The sequence below is a fragment of the Apiospora marii genome, assembly GCF_038362585.1.
Source record: "Apiospora marii strain CBS 49790 chromosome Unknown utg000001l_segment0_segment0, whole genome shotgun sequence".
Lineage (NCBI taxonomy): Eukaryota > Fungi > Ascomycota > Sordariomycetes > Amphisphaeriales > Apiosporaceae > Apiospora > Apiospora marii.
Genome location: NW_027117372.1, coordinates 2621623 through 2646394, shown reverse-complemented (window position 1 = coordinate 2646394; position 24772 = coordinate 2621623). Strand labels below are relative to the sequence as shown.

General features: G+C 54.8%; 11 protein-coding genes across 11 annotated transcripts; 7 read left to right on the top strand and 4 right to left on the bottom strand.

The window, feature by feature from the left end:
* Positions 1–1397: 1397 nt before the first annotated feature.
* On the top strand, positions 1398–2744 carry PG985_000873 (GDP-mannose transporter; the record flags this gene model as incomplete). Its single annotated transcript, XM_066820642.1, has 3 exons — positions 1398–1676; positions 1773–2232; positions 2308–2744. The coding sequence occupies 3 exons, from the start codon at positions 1398–1400 to the stop codon at positions 2742–2744; spliced, it is 1176 nt and encodes a 391-aa protein (XP_066691521.1).
* Positions 2745–4100: 1356 nt separating this feature from the next.
* PG985_000872 (Lysophospholipid acyltransferase) lies at positions 4101–6118 on the top strand (the record flags this gene model as incomplete). The annotated part of the gene is made up of 5 exons (XM_066820641.1): positions 4101–4122; positions 4195–4239; positions 4350–4449; positions 4521–5542; positions 5607–6118. 5 exons carry the CDS (start codon positions 4101–4103, stop codon positions 6116–6118), a joined length of 1701 nt encoding a protein of 566 aa, XP_066691520.1.
* Positions 6119–6860: 742 nt separating this feature from the next.
* Positions 6861–8888, top strand: PG985_000871 (uncharacterized protein; the record flags this gene model as incomplete). The annotated part of the gene is made up of 1 exon (XM_066820640.1): positions 6861–8888. One exon carries the CDS (start codon positions 6861–6863, stop codon positions 8886–8888), a length of 2028 nt encoding a protein of 675 aa, XP_066691519.1.
* A 568-nt stretch (positions 8889–9456) lies between these two features.
* Positions 9457–10257, top strand: PG985_000870 (uncharacterized protein; the record flags this gene model as incomplete). Its single annotated transcript, XM_066820639.1, has 1 exon — positions 9457–10257. One exon carries the CDS (start codon positions 9457–9459, stop codon positions 10255–10257), a length of 801 nt encoding a protein of 266 aa, XP_066691518.1.
* A 226-nt stretch (positions 10258–10483) lies between these two features.
* PG985_000869 (aquaporin) lies at positions 10484–11728 on the bottom strand (the record flags this gene model as incomplete). Its single annotated transcript, XM_066820638.1, has 7 exons — positions 10484–10486; positions 10555–10666; positions 10726–10806; positions 10900–11188; positions 11268–11319; positions 11391–11657; positions 11723–11728. The coding sequence occupies 7 exons, from the start codon at positions 11726–11728 to the stop codon at positions 10484–10486; spliced, it is 810 nt and encodes a 269-aa protein (XP_066691517.1).
* A 1378-nt stretch (positions 11729–13106) lies between these two features.
* Positions 13107–14310, bottom strand: PG985_000868 (tryptophanyl-tRNA synthetase; the record flags this gene model as incomplete). The annotated part of the gene is made up of 3 exons (XM_066820637.1): positions 13107–13579; positions 13646–13886; positions 13957–14310. 3 exons carry the CDS (start codon positions 14308–14310, stop codon positions 13107–13109), a joined length of 1068 nt encoding a protein of 355 aa, XP_066691516.1.
* Positions 14311–14967: 657 nt separating this feature from the next.
* Positions 14968–15950, bottom strand: PG985_000867 (mitochondrial 37S ribosomal protein uS10m; the record flags this gene model as incomplete). The annotated part of the gene is made up of 5 exons (XM_066820636.1): positions 14968–15119; positions 15178–15599; positions 15657–15728; positions 15785–15840; positions 15897–15950. 5 exons carry the CDS (start codon positions 15948–15950, stop codon positions 14968–14970), a joined length of 756 nt encoding a protein of 251 aa, XP_066691515.1.
* A 329-nt stretch (positions 15951–16279) lies between these two features.
* Positions 16280–17501, top strand: PG985_000866 (COP9 signalosome complex subunit 5; the record flags this gene model as incomplete). The annotated part of the gene is made up of 2 exons (XM_066820635.1): positions 16280–16304; positions 16444–17501. The coding sequence occupies 2 exons, from the start codon at positions 16280–16282 to the stop codon at positions 17499–17501; spliced, it is 1083 nt and encodes a 360-aa protein (XP_066691514.1).
* Positions 17502–17804: 303 nt separating this feature from the next.
* PG985_000865 (glutamyl-tRNA synthetase) lies at positions 17805–20006 on the bottom strand (the record flags this gene model as incomplete). The annotated part of the gene is made up of 6 exons (XM_066820634.1): positions 17805–18593; positions 18671–18937; positions 19010–19408; positions 19468–19505; positions 19569–19641; positions 19704–20006. 6 exons carry the CDS (start codon positions 20004–20006, stop codon positions 17805–17807), a joined length of 1869 nt encoding a protein of 622 aa, XP_066691513.1.
* Positions 20007–21574: 1568 nt separating this feature from the next.
* On the top strand, positions 21575–23049 carry PG985_000864 (DnaJ like subfamily A member 2; the record flags this gene model as incomplete). The annotated part of the gene is made up of 4 exons (XM_066820633.1): positions 21575–21623; positions 21702–21760; positions 21821–22906; positions 22963–23049. 4 exons carry the CDS (start codon positions 21575–21577, stop codon positions 23047–23049), a joined length of 1281 nt encoding a protein of 426 aa, XP_066691512.1.
* An 897-nt stretch (positions 23050–23946) lies between these two features.
* Positions 23947–24665, top strand: PG985_000863 (60S ribosomal protein eL32; the record flags this gene model as incomplete). Its single annotated transcript, XM_066820632.1, has 4 exons — positions 23947–23986; positions 24107–24231; positions 24361–24482; positions 24557–24665. 4 exons carry the CDS (start codon positions 23947–23949, stop codon positions 24663–24665), a joined length of 396 nt encoding a protein of 131 aa, XP_066691511.1.
* Positions 24666–24772: the final 107 nt, after the last annotated feature.

Below are 24772 nucleotides of genomic sequence, written 5' to 3'. Positions count from 1 at the left end.
AAATGCAAGGAAACGGAGAACTGCATCTGGAGCGATCATGGCATTTAATATGGTATTCAATATTTCTTTGCTGCATTTCCACATCCAAGATGAATAAGCAACCCGCCCACGGGTTGTTACGGTCTGGGCCATACGTGCGTCTCTCTCTGGTCGTGCTTATCCACTTGTCTTTTTGGCTGCACGGCATGCAAGACATGAGAAGCTTGATCGCAGGCCAAGCCCCAGCCAACTTACGAGATGCATTGTGGCCAGTGGCAGTGAACACGAGATGAATCTGGTCACATCGGACTGGTTGACCAATAGCGGTGTTTGCTGCCGATCGAGGCTCATCTGTGCGGTTCATGCTATGGGGTCCTCGACTCCTCGTCGTCTCCGGGGCAGGACCGGGAACAGTGTCTGCGCAGAGAAGCATTTCTAATTTTACGCTTCGTCCTTGGCAGCGCTCTGGCCAGGTGGACGGTTAGGCCTCTTTAGGGCAAAGTACCGTCCAGTTGATCCAATCTACAACACCTGGTAAAGCAACCTCAATTCCTCCCTCGAGTAAAAAGGTTGAAGTCGGTGTATCCCTACCTACCTAAACCTTGGTAGTGGGTGGTGCATATTCTGATCATGGGGAAATGCAGTAGAATAATGGGTTTGTTTTGCAACCATGTTTGCCGACAAGCATATATCCTCTCACATCAAGTGATGCAGGTTCGTCTGATTGCACATGCAACTCTGTCTGCCGATAAGCGGTGCACTGCGGCACAAGCTGGAGGGCTGAGGGGAATTCGAACACGCTTGACAGCTCGAGTCGTGTGCTAAAGAAGGAAAAAAAAAGAAAAAAAGACCAGAGTGATCCCGAATTGATAGGCCGAGCTTATCCAAGTTGGCCAGTACGATAGCGCGCTTCTAGCCAGGGAGCCTGGGAGCCTACGTTGCTTATTCGTTCGAGATAGGCAACGCGCGTTCCGGGCTGGCCTCGCTCGTGTTTTCGCTCTGGCAGCTGTCGACTCCACTGCTGCTGGCTCTAGCAGTAAAAGATGTACATAACTCGCAAGTCCTTAAACCCCAGCAGTCTAGGTAGAGAGACAGATGGGACTTTCAGATTCGTCCAGCCTGCAACCAACCCTGCGCCCAGTCGCTTTAGCCGTTTCCCCTTTAATTGTCAGCTCCTATTGAACCCAGCCCAGGCTGACTACCTGCAATTCCTCAATTTCCATCCCAGACCTGAAAAAAGGAAACCAGTTTTCCCTTTTCTTCATCCCGCCTTGTGATCGACATTCGCCTCCCTCGACTCTCTTGTCGCCTCTTCGATCCCTTCTTTCTTGCTTCGACCATCTCTTGCGACACTTCACACTCGTTTATTCCACCCCAGAATCTCTACCCACCCGGAGATCCCCATCGTCGTCGCAAACATGTCGGACAAGAAGAATGAAGATTACGTGGTCAACATGGACTCTGCCCGGAGTCCTCGCTCGCCCTTTGGCAGCGAGAAGGAGCCCTTCATCCCTACGCGACCGGCGCGCGCCGGTGCTCCCCCCAAGGCTCTGCTCCAGACCATCGGCCGCTTCGAGAACAGCCCGCCCGTCTCTGTCCTGGCCTACTGCTTGTCGTCCATTTCCATGACCGTGGTCAACAAATATGTCGTGTCCGGTACCGAGTGGAACATGAACTTCTTCTATCTCGCCGTTCAGGTAAGCATTCGCACACCATAATGATAAGCCCGCAACCTTGCTGTCAGCTCGGCTGTGCAACGAATCACCAACTGACCATGGCAACTTTCGGTGTAGTCAATTGTCTGTATCGCGACCATCGAGGGCTGCCGGCAAGCCGGCCTGATCAAGAACCTGGCTCCCTTCGACACCAACAAGGGCAAGCGCTGGTTCCCCATCTCGCTTCTCCTCGTCGGCATGATCTACACCAGTATCAAGTCTCTCCAGTATCTCTCGGTCCCCGTCTACACCATCTTCAAGAACTTGACCATTATTGTCATCGCCTACGGTGAGGTGCTCTGGTTCGGAGGCAGCGTCACCCCTCTGGCTCTCCTGTCCTTCGGTCTCATGGTGCTGAGCTCCGTCATCGCCGCCTGGGCCGATACCGCCCACGCCAGCCAGACCGAGGAGGCTGCTGCTGCTCTGGCCACTCTGAACGCCGGATATGCCTGGATGGGTCTGAATGTCTTCTGCACTGCCTCGTACGTTCTGGGCATGCGCAAGGTCATCAAGAGCATGAACTTCAAGGACTGGGACAGTACGTACCCTCCCTTGCTGTTTTGAACAGAACAAAAAATCGCGCCGTACAGAATTATGCTGACACTCTATTTAGCCATGTTCTACAACAACCTGCTCACCATCCCCGTCCTCATCGTTGCTTCTCTGGTCGCCGAGGATTGGTCCAGCGAGAACTTCGCCAAGAACTTCCCTCCCGAGACGCGTAACAGCATCCTGATCGGTATGATCTACTCTGGAATGGGTGCCATCTTCATCTCGTACTGCTCCGCCTGGTGCATCCGATGCACGTCCTCCACCACCTACTCCATGGTCGGAGCCCTCAACAAGCTCCCGATTGCCATCAGCGGTTTCATCTTCTTCGCCGCCCCCGTCACCCTCGGTGGTGTGTCGGCCATCTTCATTGGTTTCGTCAGTGGTATCGTCTACGCCTGGGCCAAGGTCCGCCAGTCCGAGGTCGCCAAGAACTCGCTGCCCATCGCGCAGCCGACCATGAGCGCCAGCTCTCAGAGCAACCGCGATGCCAACTCCTGAGGTTGGCTTTAGCGGGTTGGTCACCAACGAAAAAAAAACCCCACTGCTACGAAGTCCACGATAGAGCGTCTTTCCCATTCTTGGCGGGGGGCTAGCAGATTCTGCGAGACGGCTGTTGCAACCCCCGTCCTTATTTGCCGCTTACATTAGATGTATAATACTTGATCTTCCAACCTATCTTCCACTGCCGCGAACCGGACAGGCCTCTTTGGCATAGACTATTTTTTTCGCGAAGGAACGGACTGGAACACGTGGGGCGCGTTTGGTCGCAAATCGTTTTCATACATGGGACGGCGCATTACGACGAGTGTTTTGCCCTGGGCAGACGATGACACAGGAATCTCGAAACTCTACGATGAGGCAATGACAAGGTACAAAATCCATAGGTTTCTGTCCCAACAGAAGGAAGGAAAGGGCGTGTGTTGCATGTTGGGGTTGCATGGTATCACGGAAGTGACACCTCTCTGTTGAAGTTCAGCCACAGGCAGCCTGGGAAGTCATAATAGAACGATGTGATCCTTTTTTCTACTTTGCGATTCCCTCCTTTGTTTGAACGAGCTATATTTCAGATGGCGTTGAGACAGATTTTGTTGGGTAGGTCTCTTGTTCGTGTTTTGCAAAGATGTGACCATGCAACACAGTGGTGTCCTTGTGGTACGTTCAGAAACAATCCGTTTTGGTCCCATGTCAGCAAATTAGGCCGGTCGTACGTGGATTATCATGCTGCAGCTGTAGGTGCTAGAAACGGTGTGGCGCTTATCGTAGCCGCCCTCCCTCCAACCTAGCCATATACTTTAAGCTGGGAGACTATCTATCAGATGATCAGATTGCCATATCATCATCTATCAATAGAGTCAGTCGGGACATGGGGGTTGCAATGGGAAGGGCCATGTCAATCTGGACCAAGATTGCGCTGAATTGGCAGTGCGTGTCCCGGACGGCCACTAGTCGCGGCACGCCATTGGGGCCACATGCCATGGCCGTTCTTCGCATTGCCATGCCTTGTTCTGCCAGGTGACATCACAAAGCCTCAGGGTCGTCATTTGCAGCTTTTTGGGCTTCAGCTCAACAAAATCGCTTCCCGGCCCGCCACCTCGAGCCTCTCTCTCCTATTTTTTCATAACCCCCCTTTGCCGGCCAACAACACGAGCATTGTCACTCTCTGGCTCTTAATCGATAAACCCTTTTCAATTATGCCTTGAAACCTTCTCCCCCGCCTTACCTTACTCGCTTTACCTTTTGCTCTTACGACGGCTTCTATTTTGCATTATATGCGATTCCACCCCCCGCCTTGGGGTTCGCGATCGTTTGGCTTGGACGTGACACGTCGTTAACACGCGTTGTGCAGGCAGCAACATGTTGCCCTTTATCAACAAGCGTAGGTGCTTCACAGTGACTCCCTTTCCCTCCCGTGCTTGTCGTATCCTTGATGCTGATGGTGACTTTATAGCTTTCGAGGCCCTCGCTGGAGTGGTAGGAGCCTCCCCCGATGAACGTACGTACCAGACCCGACACAACCGACCTTCTCCTCCTTCCCCGGCGGATGACAGCCTATGTTCGCCATGCTCTGGCCAATTGTGCCAGTCGCTCTAACTGCGCCTCTAGTCAAACTCATCTTCTCCTTCCTTCTCTCGTATCCGCTCGCCGGTATTCTCAAACGGGTCCCCGACGCGCGACCGGCATACAAGAACATATACAGCATCAGGTGTGTAGCCGAGCTATATGGACAGGTGTTCCGGTCTCGAGAAGAAGGGAAACTAACACCAGTCGATGCAGTGTGTGTATATTCTACCTGGTTGGCCTTTTCGACCTCTGGGATGGCCTCTGGCACATCTTGGTGTCCGCCGGCGTCACCTACGCTCTCGCCTACTACCTGCGCGGCAGCCCCTACATGCCATGGCTGGGCTTCGTCTTCCTGATGGGCCACACGGCCGTGAACCAGCTCCGACGCCAGTTCGCCAACAACCCTGCCGACGTCGATATCACTGGCGCCCAGATGGTCATGGTCATGAAGCTGAGCGCCTTCTGCTGGAACGTGGCTGATGGAACCCTGCCCGAAGACCAGCTGTCCGACTTTCAGAAAGACAGGAAGATAGTCCAGATGCCGAACCTGCTTGACTACGCCGGCTTCGTCTTGTTCTTCCCGTCCTTCATGGCCGGCCCCCCGTTCGACTACAACGAGTACAAGCGCTGGGTTGACTGTACCATGTTTGACGTGCCCTCGACCGTCGATCCGGCGAAGCGACCCCCCACACGCAAGAAGCGCAAGATTCCGCGTAGTGCCACACCTGCTATGTGGAAGGCGGCTGGGGGCCTTCTCTGGATTGGTGCATTTGTCAAGTTCAGTGCGTGGTTCGACTGGAAGTTCATGCTTGCCGATGGCTTCATGAGCTACTCGATTGTTCGCCGAATCCTCTACTTGCACATGGTCGGCGTCACTGCGCGACTCAAGTACTACGGTGTCTGGTCCTTGACCGAAGGCGCCTGCATCTTGACTGGTCTGGGCTACAAGGGGGTCGACCATGTGACTGGCCGCGTCAGCTGGGACCGCTTACAGAACATCAATCCCTGGGGCGTCGAGTCGGCGCAGAACAGCCGCGCATACCTCGAAAACTGGAACATGGGCACCAACAAGTGGCTGCGTTACTACATCTACTTGCGTGTCACGCCCCGGAACAAGAAACCTGGATTCCGTGCGAGCCTGGCGACTTTTACGACAAGCGCTTTCTGGCATGGATTCTACCCAGGTTATTACCTGACGTTTGTGCTCGCGAGCTTCGTCCAGACTGCTGCCAAGAGTATGTACCTCCACTCCCCGCGTGTAATGTGACGAAAGCCACTGAGCTAACCATTGGACTGCAGACGCCCGACGGTACCTCCGTCCGTTCTTCCTTGACCCCGTTTCGCAGAACCCCTTGCCCTCGAAGCGGTATTATGACATCGCGTCGTATTTCGCGACGCAGCTTGTCTTCTGCTTCGTGACGGCGCCCTTCGTGATTCTGCGATTCGACGACTCGATCAAGGTGTGGTCGCGCGTCTACTTCTATGCCGCCTTCATCACGTTCAGCAGCTTCGCTTTCTTCCACTCGCCCGGCAAGAAGTGGCTGCGCGCCAAGCTGGAGAGCCGTACCCGCAAGGCCGGCGTCAAGATGGCCGGCAACATCAGCTCCGACAGCCTCGCCAGCAACACCACTGGAGGTCGGGAGAGGAGGCCGCCGCTCGTCGGCCCGGGACTCAGCGAGGATATGACCAGGGACGCCGACGAAGCCTTTGAGGAGATCCGCGCCGAGATCAAGAGGCGACAGTCGCAGAGCAACGGTAGCAAGAAGACGACGCTGCCGGAACTCACGGAAAAGGCGAAGAAGAACCTCTAGTAGGTATCTCTCTACCTATGGCTCGTCAGGCTGCGGAGGAGTGGGGCCGACGGATTTACGTCTGTAAAGGGGAAGATGCTCTTTCAGGGGCTTCGTGTATTTGCAGCGGGCCATTCCTCAGGATTGGATCCTCTTGGTCCATGGATATAAGAGCACAGGGCGGTGGGTGATTAATTGGCTTATTGAACCGGCGAGGAAAAGACTCCCGGCTCTGTACTGAATTGTTGATTCAGTTGGCATCAGCATGTTACTTTGGTGCTGATTTGTGCATGGCGACTTTGCGGAATAAGAGTTCGATAGGCGGTACGGGGTTAGATCCGTCCTACTAAGTGAGCAAGTAGTTGGCATGATCTAAGCAATTGATGGCAATTGCCATTGTTCAAGTGTATTTGCCCGTCAGACTCCAAGCTTCTATTATAACGGCTACCTAAAGATACAGCCACGACATAAGAAACCGTATATGGCCAATGCTATCAATCCATTGTCTACTTGTCTTTCGGAGTTGATGGAATTCCTCCTTTTCGGCATTGTTGAGACGCCATGCCGCATCCGTTGCACCCACGAGTCTCCTGGCTCTTTGTTCTGACCAGATACACAATGTGATGGCGGAGAAGTCGTAGACGTAGTTGCGATCGATGTAGAAGAGGCACTTATGCTAGCGATATACTAGAAATTTTGAACCGATGGTAAACTCAGACCACTCCCTTTAGCTAGCTGGGCTTCAGCGAGAACAGTGTCCCCCATGGCTCAATCCGAGAAGATGCCTTACGGCGGGTTCGGCGTCAAGGTACCCTATTTTAACCCCGGCCCGGGCAAGGAATGGAGCGAGGACGACCGGATCCAGAAGGACGGGTTCTTGCTTGTGAAGATCATCAAGGCGGGCGTGTTCGTGGTGCAGTCGCTCGGGGACGGGAAGCTCTACCTCAACAAGGTTCTGAGGAAGGGCCAGGGCTACTATGGCCCTCGTCCGGCGGAGTTCAAGGCTTCGACGTTCTGTAATGTGCCTGGCAACGATGGGAATGACGAAGACGACGAAGAAGACGATGGTGATGATGATTCGATGGACACGGACGACCCTAGTGAATATGCCCCCGCGAGTGATGACTCGGATGATGAGTTGTGGGAGCAGATGGCCGAGACTCGAATACGTGGGGGTGCCGGGGAAGAAGGTGAGGAAGGCGAAGAGGGAGAAGAGGAGGGAGAAGTAGAAGGAGAAGGAGAGGAAGATCCGGAGCCGGGGAATAATAATGATTTTACAGTCCCCCTAACGCGAGAGCCATACTTCGCCCATTTGGTCCACTGGCAACAGCTAGGCCCCGACGATGACATAATCTGGTCTCTATACTACAAGTACTGCAATGGGGGTGACCTGTATGACGTAGAAGAGGCGCACGTAAAGAAGGGCAGGCGAGTGCCCGAGCACTTCATCTGGCTCGTAGCCGAGCAGCTCGGCGAGGCGCTGGCGTGGACCAACTTTGGGCGACCGCGGGGGGCCGACGCGACGGCCAACCAGCCGGACTGGCGCAGGGTCACGCACCGCGACCTGTATGGGAACAACATTTGGGTGCACTACCCGCCTACGTCAAGGGGGCGCAAGCCGCAGAAGGGCGAGCGCACCAACGCCTTTCCCGACATCATCGCGGGCGACTTTGGCGACTCGCACATCGACGGCGACCCCTGGCGGTTCAAGCGAATGGGGAGGTACCAAGACTGGCCTGTCGAGCCCTGGCAAGATGTCGATGGCCTAAGCGAAAGCCTGCGCCGCCTGGCCGTGGCGCACATTCCGCACGCCGACCTGGACAGGACCATGATCAACGAAGTCAGCATCCGGGCCATCAACGACTCGGATCAGTACGACGGCGACAACGGGGAGGCCGGGCCGCACTACTCGGACGAGCTGATCGACATGCTGGAGACGCTCGAATGGTGGCGGCCGGGCGATTCGATCGATATGAGCGAGGAGCGGCCGGATGGGTCGCACGGCTACGACGACCTGCCCGACATCGCCTGGGTCGTCGACGAGATGCTGCCCCTGGCCCGGCGCAAGGTGGCCGAGCTGGACGCCGCCGCCAACGACTACGCGGCCCTGGACATGTCGTGGACCAAACCGGCGCCCCTGATGCCCTACCTGTGCGACCACACGACCAACCTGGGCGTCAAGCGGATCCGCCAGCTGATCGCCCTGGACCGCTTCGCCGACGTGCGCGGGCCGTACGAGTACCAGCGCCTCAGCTTCCCCGCCCCCACCGCCGCCGTCGGCATGGGCCACGTCGCCGCGTCGGCCCAGCTCGCCGCCCCTGTCTTCGTGGACCGGGCCCGGTTCGACGACCGCTACCTAGACGAGCCGGACCCGGAGCAGGAGGTGACGCGGGGATTCTACCGCAACGCCAGCCGGCTCGTGGCCGCCCTGCGCGAGCTCGGCTTGGCCGAGTCGTACCGGCTCGACGCCGACGAGGCCCCTTCCGACTCGGACGACGGGGCCGAGGCGGGGCGGAAGCCGCGAAGGGCCATGCTCAGCGGCCGCGCGTCGCTGCACCCGCACGTCGCGGCCATCGAGCGGAGGCTCGAGGAGCTGGAGGAGGCGATCGAGGCGTACAAGCCGGTGCGCGACGGGCTGCGGGCGCTGGGGCGGGGGGCGCCGAGGTCGCCTAGCCCGGAGGAGGGGATTAGCGACGAGGGGGATGAGGCGGATGATGACGATGATAATGGGGATGACGGCGGTGGAGAGGGGATGGACGTGGATAACGACGCCGTCAATGAGGGTGATTAAGGCCCTGGGAAAGGAAAGAAATCATGTTGACCCCAGGCAATTCTAACGGTCAGCAAGGCTGTTTCGAGCCCTGCGGCTGTCGCATGGGGAAAGGAGAGTCCTTTGGTGGAGAGTGAGAGATGTGTATTAAAACATGTTCAGCGACCTATCTAAAACTTATTTGGCAAATTGTAAGGCTTACCAGGATAAGGATTCGAACTTGTACTTAGTTTCAAGAACAAATGCCATGCACTTTTGGAGATCAGCTTGGATCATGGATGTCGCCCACCGAGTTGACACCTTTTGTTTCCCTCAAAGGGGATTGTGCCCTGGTGCGGTAGGCATCTATTTCATTGTCAGTGACTTAGTTTCAGACACTTCTTCTTGGGCCTGGTATCTCGGGGTACCACCAAGTGTTCTCTCAGTTTCCTGATACTTGGGTCCTCTTGTTTGTGTTGCCGTAAATCTATAAAAAGGGCCGTTCAAAAACCCAACCCAGGTCTTGGTCATTTTGCGATGCTAGATTGAAACGAATCACACGGCAGCAACGGAACCAACTCATGCCAGCATACAGATCTAGCTACCAGCAATGTCGTTTCCGCACTTCTCGCAACTCCCTTGCGAACTCCGATTGGAGATTTGGTCCTACGCGCTAGTAAACGAATCCGCTGAGCGGCTTTGCATGACCAGGGACAGCCGGTTTTCATTGCATATCTCGGAGATCTCTTATCATCCCTCGCCTCTACTAGCGACCGATAGAGAAGCCCGTCATGAAGCCCAGAGTTGCTACGCGGTCAAGATTGAAATCATTGACCTGAGAGTAGCACGAACTATCGTCGACAAGTGGTTCCCTGGAATTCCTGCTGGTTCAGTCTCCGGCAAAGAATACGGCTACATGTGTTATCGGTTTCTGGAAAAGATACCTCGACAACTCCAACAACTGGTGATAGGATGCGTGTACTTATCGCCGGTGCATGTCCGGCAATTGGAAGAGGCCCATTATGAGACAGAGGATTGGTACTTTCGGATCATCGATCCGCATCGAGCTTCCCCCGACCAAGTGCTAATGCTTCACGGCACAGTCTCCTTGCCCGCAAAAGTGTTAGACCGGCTCTTGACAGTTGTGGCAGGTCGATTCAAACACCGACTCCAGCGTGACTTCTCCTGGGAGATAGTGCGGCGCGTGATAGATATCCCAAACCCTTCCCAGAGTCAAGTATCAGACCGACACAAACGTCCGGAGCCATTGTGGGAGATGCTTGGTGATCGACACTGGATGATGGATGGAGACGCGACACGGGAGTCGAAAGCACCTCGGACCCAGTCGCGTGGTCAGCGCCGCGCAATGAAGGTGCAGAGGAAGGCACAGAGATTCGCCAGATTGCAATGAAATCTATCTGACCACGGGTGAGTTGGCTAGATGGATGTGGCTTGGAGTTCTCATCCTGTTGGTTCGACGAGACGGGGACGCAGATGCATCACAACGCCAAGGATATGCCTCTTAGACCACCGAGATGACAATTCAACAAACATCCGGCATGTCATGGCAACAAGCGATGGCCGATACATGTGGCGTATCAGAAAGGGAATGACTATCCCCCTGAACATCTACTAGCTCACTAAGTTGATAAATCAGTAATTAATAAACTCTAGTCTAGATATCTGAAGTATTATGATGGTGTTGTACACTAGTGTCCTGATCCGGGTTCACCGTCTCGTACTCTAGAGCCTTGACCAGGAGATAGAAGCCCGACGCCAGCAAGCTACCTAGTATGGGACCGACCCAGTAGATCCAGTGACTAGAAAGAACATATATCAGCAAGCAGTCGACAAGTATCAAGTTGTTCGCACAACTTACTAATTGGAAAACGAGGCCAGCACGACACAAGGCCCAAAACTCCTGGCAGGGTTCAAGCTGCCGCCTGTGTAGTATACGCCCCTGGTTTTGAAAGACATTAGCATCGATAATCGGCAATTGCAAACCCGTCCGGTCGTAGTTTAGGTATCCGCCTGAAAGGGATGAAGAACTTACAGCAACTCGGCAATGAAGAGGCTGATGCCAATGCCCACCGGGGCGATGAAAGTAGCCTTGTGCTTCTCGGCCGCCAGCATGAAGATGGCAAAGACCAGCTCGGCGGTCAGGAACATCTCGATGAACAGCCCCTGCACGACGCTCGTACCGCCCCCGAGCGTCGTCCGAATGTTCAGGGGACCCGGCAGCAGGCCGTAGATGACGGCCGAGGCGGCGATGCCCCCGAGGATCTGGCTGACGATGATGAGGCCGCCGCGGAGGTAGTCGAGTGCTCCTACCAGCATCATTCCTATAGTAACGGTCCTTGGTCAATACGTACTCGCTCAGGTCGTCGTGGGACCAAGAGAAAAGGGGGCGATGGAGCTTACCTAATGTGACGGCGGGATTGAACAGGCCACCACTTATACGGAAGAACACCCACTACCAAGATCATCAGCACCGGGGAAAGGGGGACCAGAGGGGGGAGCCAAAACGACAAGATGTAAACTTACCGCATTGATCATCAGACTCATGCCGAAGCACAGAGAGATGTACAGCAGCTTGGCCGGGTTGGCGTTGAGGGGCTCGCCCGAGGTCGGGGCGGTATTGACGGCGTTGGTGCCGCCAAAGGCGAAGAAGAGGAACATGAAGGTGCCGACGAACTCGGACAGCATGGCGACGAGGTGGTTCTTGAGCTTCTTGGGGCAGCGGCTGACGAGGGGACGCGGCGCGGGGGCGAGCGCGTCGTCGATCCGTCGTCGAAGGAGCCCGACGTGGCGCTGTGCACTTTGAGCACCGAGCGCGACTCCCAAGGCAGCCGGATGCGGCGGCCGGGGCGGTCGACGTTCATCGTGGGCGGCTGGTTGGGTATGGACTGCTTGGCTTTCTCGTGTTGTCGTTGCGCTGTTTGTGGATGTCTTGCTAAGTAGAACTAGGGGGGGAGAGACACGTTATGGGCGCGGGGGGACGAGTAACTAAGAGTCTGGGTGATGTCTCTGTCTCGTCCGGAACATGGAGAACCAGCAAGACCTCTTTTGACTTCGGATAGCATCCAAAAAGACGGGCCAGGACTGGCAAAGTACTTAATATACCTCAATCTCTCCCCCCTCCTCCATTATTCCACGCAGCAGCCCCTTGAACCGCGACATCCTAGCTTACCTGCTAACAACACCCAAAGATGTTGGAAGGCCCCGTGAGACCCCAGATGCCATCGAATGACGAGTTGTCGCAGTTCATGATGAAATCGTTGCGCCACTGTTGCTTTTTCTTTCGGTTGAGGATTAAACTTCTGTCAAACGGGTCGAAGCACCGACGAGTGATGATGACACGGATGGAAGAGAGTGGAGCCGGCAAGCCGCAGCCGATGCGGTATACGTGACGAGCGACCGCATCTATTGGACGCAGCTGCTCAGTATACTTATGTAACGCTCTCTCCTTAGAGTTCTAAGCAGCAGTAGCTCAAGGCAGGTAAGATGGCGCTTGGATCTGGCCCGTTGAGTTGCTCGCTCTACCAGTAGCTCCTCCCAGATGTCAACCAACCGCCACAAGCCGCCTCCTAATACTGTAAAGATCGATCTAGAGCCGCCTATCGCGCCTACTAACCAAACACTGGATCGAAATCCCCACGACGTTGAACGGTCGAGTCCTACGTCCGAGCCAATCAGCGCCTGCTGTTAGTTTCTAATCTGATGCCGCGAACCTCTCGGTTAGTCCTGCCAGCCACCACCACCGGCTTAGATGCTCCGTGGCTGTAGCGGCTTCAATTGAGGAAGATGAGATCGTCATTGAAGACATAGTCGTCGGCGGCTCCCTAGCATCAAGCGACTAAGCTCGCCAGTGACATGAACCATTCCCTGGTTTCGCCGCTGGTTTGCCATGTGTACCTATTCGATAAGGGGAGGCAATTAAGGAATGACAGCAGTGTGACGTGATTGAAGACCGGGTGCGCCCTCGCTAGTTTATCTCATTAAAAAGGGCACGTTGCGATGCACGTGTGTTTCATATGGTGGGAGACGCTCAGATAGCGCCTCTCTAACTAACGGCCTGCACACTGAGCAGTCGGGTAGAGCTGCGGCACATTATTCTGGCACACAGTAGTCTACCAGAAGGTCTATATAGACATTTATACACAGATTGGAGTGATGTACTTCCGAAGCCCATGCGCGGCTTGCGACATGATGGGTTGAACGGGAAACACATGGTAGGTTTCCTATGTTTTACAAATTCCTTCACATAGGCTTCAGCCCCACCACATCCCGCACCATCCTCATCGTCTCCGCCGCGCTGTCCCTCGCCGCCTCGGCCCCGACCTCCTCGACCTCCTCGAGCCAGCGCCCGCCCTTGCGCTCGAGGAAGTCCCGGTAGCGCTCGCTGACGCCCGCGAGCTCCCGCACGACCGCGTCGGCGGCCGCCTGCTTCAGGTCGCCCAGGCCGGCGCCCCCGGCCGCGAGGCTCCGCGCCCAGTCCTGCGGCTCCCGCCCCTCCGGGTCGCACTGCGACAGCAGGTCCAGCAGGTTCGCGACGCCGGGTCGCTCCACCGGGTCGTACGTCACGGCGTTCTGGGAGTCGGTGACGGCGCCGCGGAGGCGCCGCCGGATCTCGGTCTCCTCGGACGTGATGAGGATGCGCGAGCGGTGGTTGGGCGAGGACTTGGACATCTTCTTTAGGGGGTTGGTCAGGGACATGACGCGGGGTGAGCGGGCTGCGCAAGCGTTAGTATGAGCGTGGTTGGTAGATACGCAGAGAAGATAGACAGAGCGAGACATACTGGTTATGGTTTCGGGAGCGACTAGGTCCCCGCCTGGGTAGGCGTGGTTGAAGTTGGTCGCGCACTCCCTGGCGAACTCGAGGTGTTGCCTCTGGTCATCGCCTACAGGGACATGCGTTGCGCGGTGTATCAGGATGTCCGCGGCTTGCAGAACAGGATACGTGAACAGGCCCGCCTTGAGCTTCGTCTCAATAGTATCGTCGTTTATACGCAGGGCGTTGTTGTCTTCCGCTAGTTTGCTCTACATGCATACTTGATTAGCTTGTCCCAAGCCCAAATAAATACCCCCTCAAGGGGGGACCTAGCATTACCTTCCACTGTGTCATCCTGTTGAGGTAGCCCACCGATGCCGTGCAGTTCAGAATCCACATCAGCTCGCTGTGAGCCGGAACGCTGGACTGGTAGAAAATGGTCGACTTGGCCGGGTCCAACCCGATGGCCAGCAGCGAGGCCATCATCTCGCGGCTGCGCTGCCTCAGCACCGGCGCGTCCTGGGGCATCGTAATGGCGTGCAATTCGACGATGGAGAAGAAGAGCTTGGTCCCCTCAGGTGCCTCGTCCTGTAGGCGCTTCCACTGGCGCATGGCCCCCAGGTAGTTGCCCAGGTGCGGTATCCCTGTCGGCTGGATGCCGGAAAAGACCCGGGCGCACGCCTTTGCCGACATTTTTCGGACTGAGAAGAAAATGGCACAATTTCCACGGCGTTGATATGGCGTATAACCAAGCCACCACAGTAGCTGCCCCGGGGGCGATGTACCTGAAGGCTTCTTTTGAATTTCAGCAATTGAGCATAGAAATTCTGTTTCTAATTGGTACTGCAAGTCCGGTTAGCACGCAATGATCCGATGAATCAGTAGACAGGGTACAACTTACATCAAATAGAGTATTTATTGAAATTTCTGTGTATTTGGTCGACTTTATTGACTTATGACTGGTGTTTCTCGTCTCATCGCCCTTTGCCAAATAATTTCAACCAAACGACAAACTCCAAGGACGCTCGGACCACCGGTAACCCCTAAAATCGCAACTGGAAAGCCTGGTGCCTGGCGATGCAAGGTCGTTTCTACAACGCACCCAGTTCCAGTTTCAATTGAAACAAGCTATTGCTTGATTGGACTTTGAGTAGTAGAGAATCTGGAGGTGTGATCAATGATAGCTGTGTTTGGGCCTTGAAGCTGCTCTGCATGCGGGCTGATCAGACTTGATACGTAGCCTATCCAAGTGATGGTACAGTTGATTCTCTATATATAGTACATCATGTAACTTCTTTATACGAGTACAATATCCCTCTGTCACACACTTTGGGCTACGGGCGATTCGAATCAGCCTCCCTGGATGCGGAATCGCTCGCTCTCTAACAGCTCCTGGACCTTTTGGACGGTACCCTCGGTCTTGTCGCGTCCCAACAACTTCATCTTCTCCTCGATCACATTTTGCATAGCCTGGCCTTGTCCTTCCATTTCCTTGCCGACACCTGTGGGCTCGTTAGTTTCCAGCCGCGACAAAGCCCAGCGGGGCAAACCAGAACTTACCAAGCTTGCTGTACTCCCACACATTGGCCTTCATACCAATACCGTAGTAGGCGTGCTTCTGCAGGAATGCCAGCCAGATCTGCACCGACTCGGGATTTCCGTCGCGGATCTGAATTAATCTCCGTCGAGTAATTCGCTCGAAGTTTTCCTGGCTCTTCTTGAAAATGAAATGCGACTTGGGCACGGTCCAGCGCTCCTTGATCTTGGGCAGCGGCACCGGTCCAAAGGCCGGCAGGTTCAGGTAGTAAGCGGCGCGCAGAGCGAAGTCGCAAAAGAACTCGAGATTCGGTACGCTGTAGGATCGCATCTGCAGGTCGCATGTGGGCACACCGTAGTTGGCCTCCCGGCGCAGGGGCTGGAGATAGAGTGACTGTACAGATCGCGGAAGTCGAACGGCCTGTTCTTCCGGATGAAGCTCGTGCCTTCAAAAATGTCAGAAGTGTGGTTCCCAAGGAGAGGAGACAGGCTTGATTGCGCACCTCATGGGAAAGGGCACTGTGAGCTCCTCATCAGCTGAGACGGAGGCAGGTGTCGTCTGGTTCGGCTTGGCTCTACATAATGGTCAGAGATCTTGTCGCATAACAATCTGGCTGAGGGGCTCGTCTACATCGAAGCCTTTGAGCGGCTGGCCGAAGCAATGAATGCGCTCCGAGGCTGGCGGACCTGCAGGAAAGTTGTTAGCAAGTCATATGCGAATTGAATGTCTTGGGTGGTCATACCACCGGCCTCGTAAGGGTTTGCCGCAAGGGCTGTAATATGCTGGTTCTGGACATTGTGGATGACATAGCTGCATGTGCTTCGTCACATCCCCCAGACGGCCAAAAGTCGCGATCTGATCTCTACCCTCAGCCCAAGGATCCTCAATTGAGAGCCGGCGAAATTTGGGCCGGGGCATAAGAGAAAGCGGGTCGCTCTATCGATAGGCAACTACAAAGTAACATGTAGCTATCAGCTATTGCAGCCTAGCTCCCCACCTTCAACTGTCAATTGATGGCACTCTGAATAAACATCGACAACTGAACCTCTCGATTTCCAGTTTATTTCCTACTACAACCACCCATCAAGATCTATTACAAGCTCCCAGAGGAGCTCATCAGTCAAGATGGAGGTGGCTATGAAATCATGGGGTAAGTCGCACCATCTCACAACCACAACATGTCGATGCAACTCCAAGGTCGTCCAGCGTTATCGCTGTGACCCCACCATCAAGCGTCTCAGTCGTATCCTGTCAGTCACCGGACTAACAGACCGTGCCCCTTCTTCTAGAACTCGACAACGATGTGAGACTCGTCGACGAGACCCGAGACGCACTCTACGCCTATTCGTCCGCCGAACAGAAGGTGATTAACGAGAAGAAGCCGTGGAAGGAGAACCCCCACCACTTCAAGCATGTGCGCATTAGCGCAGTGGCGCTCATCAAGATGGTGATGCACGCCCGTTCCGGCGGAGAGATCGAGGTCATGGGCCTGATGCAGGGATACGTTTCCGGGGACACTTTCATCGTGACGGACGCCTTCGGCCTGCCCGTCGAGGGCACGGAGACACGAGTCAACGCCCAGGGCGACGCCAACGAGTACATGATCGAGTACCTGCGGCTCTCGCGCGAGCAGGGGGGCCGCGAGGAGAACGTCGTCGGCTGGTACCACAGCCACCCCGGCTACGGCTGCTGGCTCAGCGGCATCGACGTTGACACCCAGGCCCTGCAGCAGCAGTTCCAGGAGCCGTTCTGCGCCGTCGTCATCGACCCCGATCGCACCATCAGCGCCGGCCGCGTCGAGATTGGCGCCTTCCGCACCTTCCCCCCGGGCCACAAGGCCTCCGATAACGGCGGGTCCTCGTCGGCCAGCGCCAAGGAGAGCAAGGAGCACGGCGGCACCTCGGTGCCCCTGGCCAAGGCGGCGGATTTCGGCGCGCACGCGAACAAGTACTACAGCATGGAGGTCTCGCACTTCAAGAGCACGCTCGACACGAAGCTTCTGGAGTTGCTCTGGAACAAATACTGGGTGCAGACTTTGTCGCAGAGCCCTCTCCTCACGAACCGCGACTTCGGAAACAAGCAGATGCTGGATCTGGGCTCCAAGATCCGCGAGGCGTCGCAAGTGATTTCGCGCTCTATCCGCGGTGGCGGCGGTGGCATGTTTGGTACGGCTATTATTACGAGAGCAGCCGACTCAGACCTGGAGAAGTTGTCACGAGACAGCCGCGCTGTCGTTGGCAAAGAGGTGCAGGGTCTGATGGCAACGGACGTCAAGGTCAAGGTCTTCAACGGGCTTGGTAGCAGTAATGGAGGAAGCACGGCTCCCGTTGACACGCAAAGTTCGTAAGAAGTCCTTAGCGGTGTTTGATAGTAGACAAAACTGGGCAATACTCTGGTTCAGGGGCAACGGTGAAGGGCCCTGGTCCTGCTTTGCATAAAAGCTAGAGGTTATGAGATCATGAAGCATCAGACGGCGTTCTGAGTTGAGGTTCACTTGGCATTGGGTGTCTTTTCTACAGGCTTCTTTAAGTAGGTTACAGGAATAATACAAGAAAGTTTGGGCGTACCAAACCAACATAATCAGCATCCCAGCATCCCGATTGTCTGATTCCGTGCCCGTGTCATGCGGACGGGGTTCCAGATAAGGGTCTCAAGCTATCGAGTCAATTGCGCGTTGTATCCTGCCCATCGTCTCTTCCTTGCCCAGCACCACCATGCTCGGAACCAGAGCCGGCCCCGGCTGCAGCGCACACAGGAACCACCGCAGCATGTGGAAGCCCCACGGCTCTTGCGCCTCCTGTCGTACGGCGAAGATGGACTTGATCAGCGGGTTGAGGGCCTCCTCGAGCCGCTCCTTGGTCCATGACGCTTCGTCCGCCGGGATGTCGCGGAGGGCGTCGGCGAATAACTGGGCGATGCTCGCGGCGTCCATTTCCGTGTCGGTGTGCTCGACGCTTTGGTCGGCCGCAGCGGCAGCGGGTGTCCGGACGAAGAGGTGACGCAGCTCGCGCAGGGCGTCGAGCAGCGTCTGGCGGTACAGTGCTGTTGGGACGGTCCAGAACAGGTACCGGTTGCGCCGGACGTAGCTCGCGGCGTTGACGTAGGTCTTTTGGTCGAGGGCGAAGACCTGGCCGATGTAGATCGCGTTGTAATTGGGATCGGCATTGGCATCGGCGGCGGGCGCCATGGCGGGGACGAGGGGGCCGAGAGTGGCGGCTGTGTTGTCGTTGTTGTCAATGTCCTCGGAGAGCTGGGGCGATCCGGCGGACAGGTGGGCGCGTTCCTTTTCGAGGTTGCGGATCGCCAGGCTGAGGGGCGGGACGACCTGCGCTTGTAGGTCCTCTGGACTCTGGGCTAGGAACTTGGACTTGTGCTTGTTGTTCAGGAAGTCGAGTTTGTTGGAGACGCGGATATCGCCGCGGGTGAAGCGGAGGTGGAACTAGTATAGGAGTCAGCATACTACAAGACAGTGGTACTGTGTGTCTTGTCATGCTGAGTCTTGGACTGGAAACTGACCTTCTCAATCATTTGTTGAAGATCCATGACCTCGGAAGTTCCCTTGGTGCCCTTGCCCGGACTCCATCCAAGCAGCACGACGTAATTCAGCAAGCCTTCTGGAAGATAGCCTTTATTCCTGTACGAGACAATGTCGATATCTCCATGTCGCTTGCTGAGCTTCTGCTTGTTCTGGTCGGTAAGGAGCCCAACGTGCGCAAATGTAGGAGACTTCCATCCAAAAGCGTTATATAGCCCGATGTGCCTGGGGGTGGACACGAGCCATTCCTAGCCATCTAGTCAGCTCAATTCTTCTGGGGCGCCACAATGATCAGAGATGCTTGTCGTGATGTCACTTACAGCTCCGCGAATGACATGCGTGATCTCCATGAGGTGGTCATCAACCACGTTGGCGAAGTGATACGTCGGGAAGCCGTCGCGCTTCATGATGATGAAGTCGTCCACGGAACCCGGCGGCGGCTTGTAGGCGCCGTATACTAGGTCGCTGAAGAGGGGCTTGAAGTTGCTGCCGTGCGTCTTGAAGCGTACGCAGTGGGCCTCGCCGCTCGCGGCCCGGCGCTCCGACTCGGGGACGGGGATGTGCGAGCAATGGCCGTCGTAGCCGGTCATGTCCTCGCCGTTGGCCATGGCCAGCTTCTTGATCTCGTCCAGCCGCTCGGGGCTGCAGAAGCAGCGGTAGGCCTTGTCTTGTTCGAGAAGCTCTTTTACATGCTGGCGGTAGATGGGTAACCTATCGGACTATAGAATGATAAGCTCCTGTTGTGTACAGCGTGGCGATGGGCAATAGGGGGTAATACCTGTTTATATGGCCCAAACTCGCCGCCAATGTCAGGGCCTGTACGTATACCATTAATCCTTTAAAACCCCCTCCAGTTTGATAATGGACAGGCTGACGAACCTTCATCCCACTGTAGCCCGGCCCATTTCATATCTTCGTAAAGCCTTTGCTCAGCATCGCTCACTATCCGGGTCTGCAGTAATCCTGTAAGCTTCTTGGCTCATACGGAAAACAATAGCTCTGGATGCTGCTCACTTGATCCGTGTCCTCCAACCTGAGAAGGAACTGGCCGCCAGTGGCCTTGGCCAACAGATAATTGAACAGAGCCGTCCTCAAAGACCCTAGGTGTAGGTATCCCGTCGGGGAGGGGGCAAAACGGGTCCTGGCCGGAGTAGTTGGCAGCGCCCTCGCTTGGTTCAGCTTCTGTTCGACCTTTTCGGGTCTCCCTGCGAACGCAAAGCGCTTGAAGACCTTGGTGCTTGTCGTACCTGCTGCACTCAGGTGCGCCCTCGGCAACGCCCGCCGTAAGGGACCGCCCGCATTTTGCAAAAACCTCATTACTAAAACTTCATCGCATTTCCCTCAAAAACGGAAATCTGCAAATCGTCGTCCGTTGCGCTTTGGTCTCTTTGTTATTTACAAGGGCTGTGAGAGCTGGGCCGGAGAAGGCTTGTGGTGTGCTATGCTGTTTAAAGGCATATCGTGCCCCGAGCTCAGAATGCATCTGTCTAATGCGAAATTGACCTGGGGTAATCTTTTACAGGGTTTGCACGTCCGACTTTTACAAGCTTCACTCAGAAACTGGGAAGCGCAGGTGCATGCGAATCTAAAATACATATGTAGCTTTCGTACTGATGCATGGAATTACAGATCCTCAAGAGAAGCTTCGGTTTGCCTAATACAGTAAATGAATGCCCTACATTGCCAGAGCTTCGCAGTCGTCGCGTTTTGATTGTGTAGGTACATGTTCATATCTCCATTGTACGTCTAGAAGTGGGGGATATGCAGATTGAAAAAAAAAAAGTCGGGCGGGTTTGGCTGTCAGCGTAATTGACCAGTCGTCATCCCGATTGGACAGCCCTACGCAGGTGGGCTTAGGTTACGGCGGTTACGCATGAACCTGTAGGTAACATGAATCAAAACCCCGCCGCTTCTGTGACTGAAGGAAGCGTTGGCACGAAACGCATACTGGTGGCGGCGCCGCCGAGGCTATTCTTCAAGGCGAACAGATTTGTACAAAATGCTGCCCCTGATTGCTAGAAAAGTCCCTAGAGTCATTCATTGCTACCGATGGAAGCCTTTTGAGCGGGGCCGTTTAGATAGCCAGAGGCCGCGGAATTCAAGCGGATTTCAAGCTTGAAATACACTTCTCGAGTTCAATTCACTCTCTCTTTATTAAAAAGAAAAAACTTCTTCGATTTTTTTTTCTCGAAGAATGAATTATATTTTATCGTATAATATTATATTCCTTATAAAATTTAAAATCCTATTGCGCGGTTGTTACGTTCGATCGATTGAAGTGCATATATCGAAATCCAGCTTTGCCGGTCTATTCTCGCAGGTGCTTGGTAGATTGGCCGGTACTTGGGACCTCAAGTTTTTCACGTCCAGTTGGCGGTACCAGCATATACTTCCATATTGTACCTCAACATGTAGGGTCGAACAAATATTTGCGTCGCATGTGAAAACCGCAAATGGGTTCTGGCATATGTTAGTATAATCCGGGGGATCAGTATAGCCTTTCCACGACGTTCTCCAAGCGAATTCCATGCGTAGGTCCATTTGATGTTGGATTGTTGGTACCCGGTACGCGCAACAGTCTTGCCCAGAACTCGGACCGCCCGCCATCAATCAATCAATTTACCATCAGTCAGTCATGAATGCTGGTACCTCACTCATTTTGGCAAGTACCGATGGCGTAGGTAAGGTGAAAACGCTGGAAAACCACCGCATGCCCCGCTAAATAATTTCTAACAAGTTCAACAAGGCCCAACACCCTGGACCCTCACGACTGCTGGACAACGTCTCCAAGACATCTTTTCCGACAAAGCAAGCAAACCAAATAGCCATCACTCTCTTTTCGCTATTTGCTTGGGTTCTCTCACTTTTCGCAATAAGATCTAGTCATGGATTTCCCAGGAGGCGCCGGGCAGGAGGAAGAGGTTGATCTCTATGGTAAATATTCCCCCGCCATTGGCAGCGCGGGACGATCGCCGCAATTGCAAAAATCAGCCATCTAATGCTTTCCCACAGAGCTCCTCGAAATCGACCGGTCGGCCAGCCAAAACGACATCAAGAAGGCCTACCGCAAGGTAAGTTGTCGGCTCGAACCACATTGATGTAGTCACAGGGTTCTAATCTTTCGCTTCTAGCTCGCACTGCAACATCACCCAGACAAAGTAAGCGAAGAACTCCGCGAAGAGTCCGAGGCCAAATTCAAGAGTGTTTCGCAAGCCTACGAGATCCTTAAAGATGAGGAGAAGCGAGCTATGTACGACCAGCACGGCATGGCTGCCTTTGACCCTTCGAGGGGCGGCGGCATGGGCCCAGAAGTAGATATCAACGACATTTTGGCGCAGATGTTTGGTATGGGCATGGGTGGCCCCGGTGGCCCTGGCGGTCCTGGCGGGCCCCGCCGACCCAGGCGCGGCGCCGATGAAGAGTCCAGATACAATGTCACTCTAGAGGATCTCTACAAGGGCAAGACGGTCAAGTTTGCTGCCGACAAGCAGGTTCTCTGCAGCACCTGCACTGGAACCGGAGGAAAGAAGGATGTCAAGCCGCAGACTTGCGAGAAGTGCAAGGGTAACGGCATGGTGGAGGCGTTCCGTCAGATCGGCCCCGGCATGATGACGCGGGAATCTGCCATTTGCGACAGGTGCGAGGGCTCCGGAAACTTCTTCAAAGAGAAGGACCGATGCAAGAAGTGCAAGGGAAAGCGCACCGTCAAGGAGCGGAAGCCCCTCGAGATCTATATCCCCAGAGGATCGATGCAAGGAGAGCGCATCGTTCTGGAAGGCGAGGCTGATCAGCTTCCCGACCAGAAGCCTGGTGATCTCGTATTCATCTTGGTAGAGGAGCCGCATGACGTTTTCCACCGTATCGGAAACGACTTGTCAGCCGACATGGAGATAACACTCGAGGAAGCCATCTGCGGCTTCTCGCGCGTTGTCTTGACGCACCTCGATGGCCGTGGTATCCAGATCTCTCACCCGAGAGGCAAGGTCCTGCGACCTGGCCAAGTGCTTAAGGTTGAGGGCGAGGGTATGCCCCAGAAGCGGGGTGAATCCAAGGGTGACCTCTACTTGATCGTCAAGATTGAGTTCCCTGAGGATGGCTGGCTCAAGGACGACATCGAATACGAGGGTCTTCGCAAGCTCTTGCCAGGCCCGCCTGAGCCCATCAAGGCCGAGGAAGTGGATGATGTCGAGTACGATGACGACGCCGATATCGAAGAGGTAAATTGACTTACCATCACCGAACGTTTAATCTGCAGAAGCTAACATGGTACTAGATGGGTGCTCAATCCGGGGACCCCCGATACCAGAGCGAATGGGCGGATGAGGATGACGAGCCGCAGGCTCAGTGCGCGCAGCAGTAACGAGTTATGAGACATGAGACCATTAACGTTAACATTATGGGCGGGAAGATACCAACCAAGGGCCAGAGTAGCTCATGGGTGGTAATAGACGGCATGACTGTCTGATATGAATAGAAAACATTGTTGTATCGTTGGATGAGTGTTATTCTTCATCGGCAGGGGTATGCTGGATTTTGGCGGAGCGAGTTGTAGACCAACATTGCGGACATAGATCTGGTATGCCCCCTTGGGCTTTTCGTGCATTGAAAACCAATCATCCCTCATGGGGATCCATGGTCCTAGTGTGATTGATATGTTAACAATGAAGTGGTAATGCCCGTTTTGAGGGGACTACTAGTAAAACAAGCTCGTGATAGCCACAGCGAAAAAGTTAGGATGCAGTGGATATACATACATCCAACACTAATACCTGCCACATGTGCTTCCGTATCCAATTAGGCGATGGAAGAGTTGTTGGCCTATTTGTAGCTGCCTCCTTCGTACTGCGACGGAAGCGAGTGACATAATTGGTGAGTCTGGCTTGGCTCAGGACTAGGCTCGAATTCAGCCGCAGATCCCCACCCGTGCAAGCCACACTGCCCACATAAGATCAAATGCCCACACCACTTCAAGAAGCCCTAGGTACGTACCGTTGACGCTCGAGCCAGCAAACCAAGCCCCACGGTCCGGAAAAATCAGGCGTTCGGAAGGGCAAAATTGTAATGTGTGTATCAATTTTACAGTGGCTCTGCCTTTTCGCGATAATTTCTGAAGCCAGTCTACCACACTCTCACCCCCCCAACCCGACACCTACTAACCATCCAGGACAAATCCCCATAATCCGTCAAGGTAATTGCCAAATCTCTGCCGAAGTTCTCTTGAACTAGAATTGGACCTTTGTTCTAACAATTCGTCAAGATGGTTGCCGCCAAGAAGCACGTTCCTATCGTCAAGAAGCGTACGTCAATCCGACTCCTCGATCTTTTTTCCCACTGCGACAAAGCACGCAAAATTTGTGCCACCCACCCGCGCGATACACAATCAGGAAGACGGGAATTGACATAGGTTTATTGAATAGGAACCAAGACCTTCAACCGCCACCAGGCCGACCGCTTCAAGTGCCTCGACCGATCATGGCGCAAGCCCAAGGGTATTGACAACCGTGTCCGCAGACGGTTCCGTGGCAACACCCAGATGCCCTCTGTACGTTCAAACCCGTATTGCGACGCCTCCGACTTGGATCTTCGTTCGACATTTTGAGTCGGAGATTTGTGGCATTTTTCGATATTGAGAGGGGATGCTGTTTGCTGACTGATGGATTTCTTCCTGCAGATTGGTTTCGGCTCCAACAAGAAGACCCGCCACATGATGCCCTCCGGCCACAAGGCCTTCCTTGTCCAGAACACCAACGATGTTGAGCTTCTGATGATGCACAACCGCACCTACGCCGCAGAGTACGTCGAGAACGCGTCCAGTCGAATTTGGGCATAGCTGGGACCTGGAGGAATTGTACTGACTAGCCATGCAGGATCGCCCACAACGTTTCGTCCCGAAAGCGGATCGACATCATTGCCCGCGCCAAGCAGCTGGGCGTCAAGGTCACCAACCCCAAGGCCAAGGTGACCACCGAGATCTAAAAAATGGGTTATTTGTCAACGGTTGCGGCGACATCGGGGTCCGGTTGATTTGTTTATGGCATTCATTGCATGCAGGGAAGGGATTTGCTCTTATGGTCCACGGACAG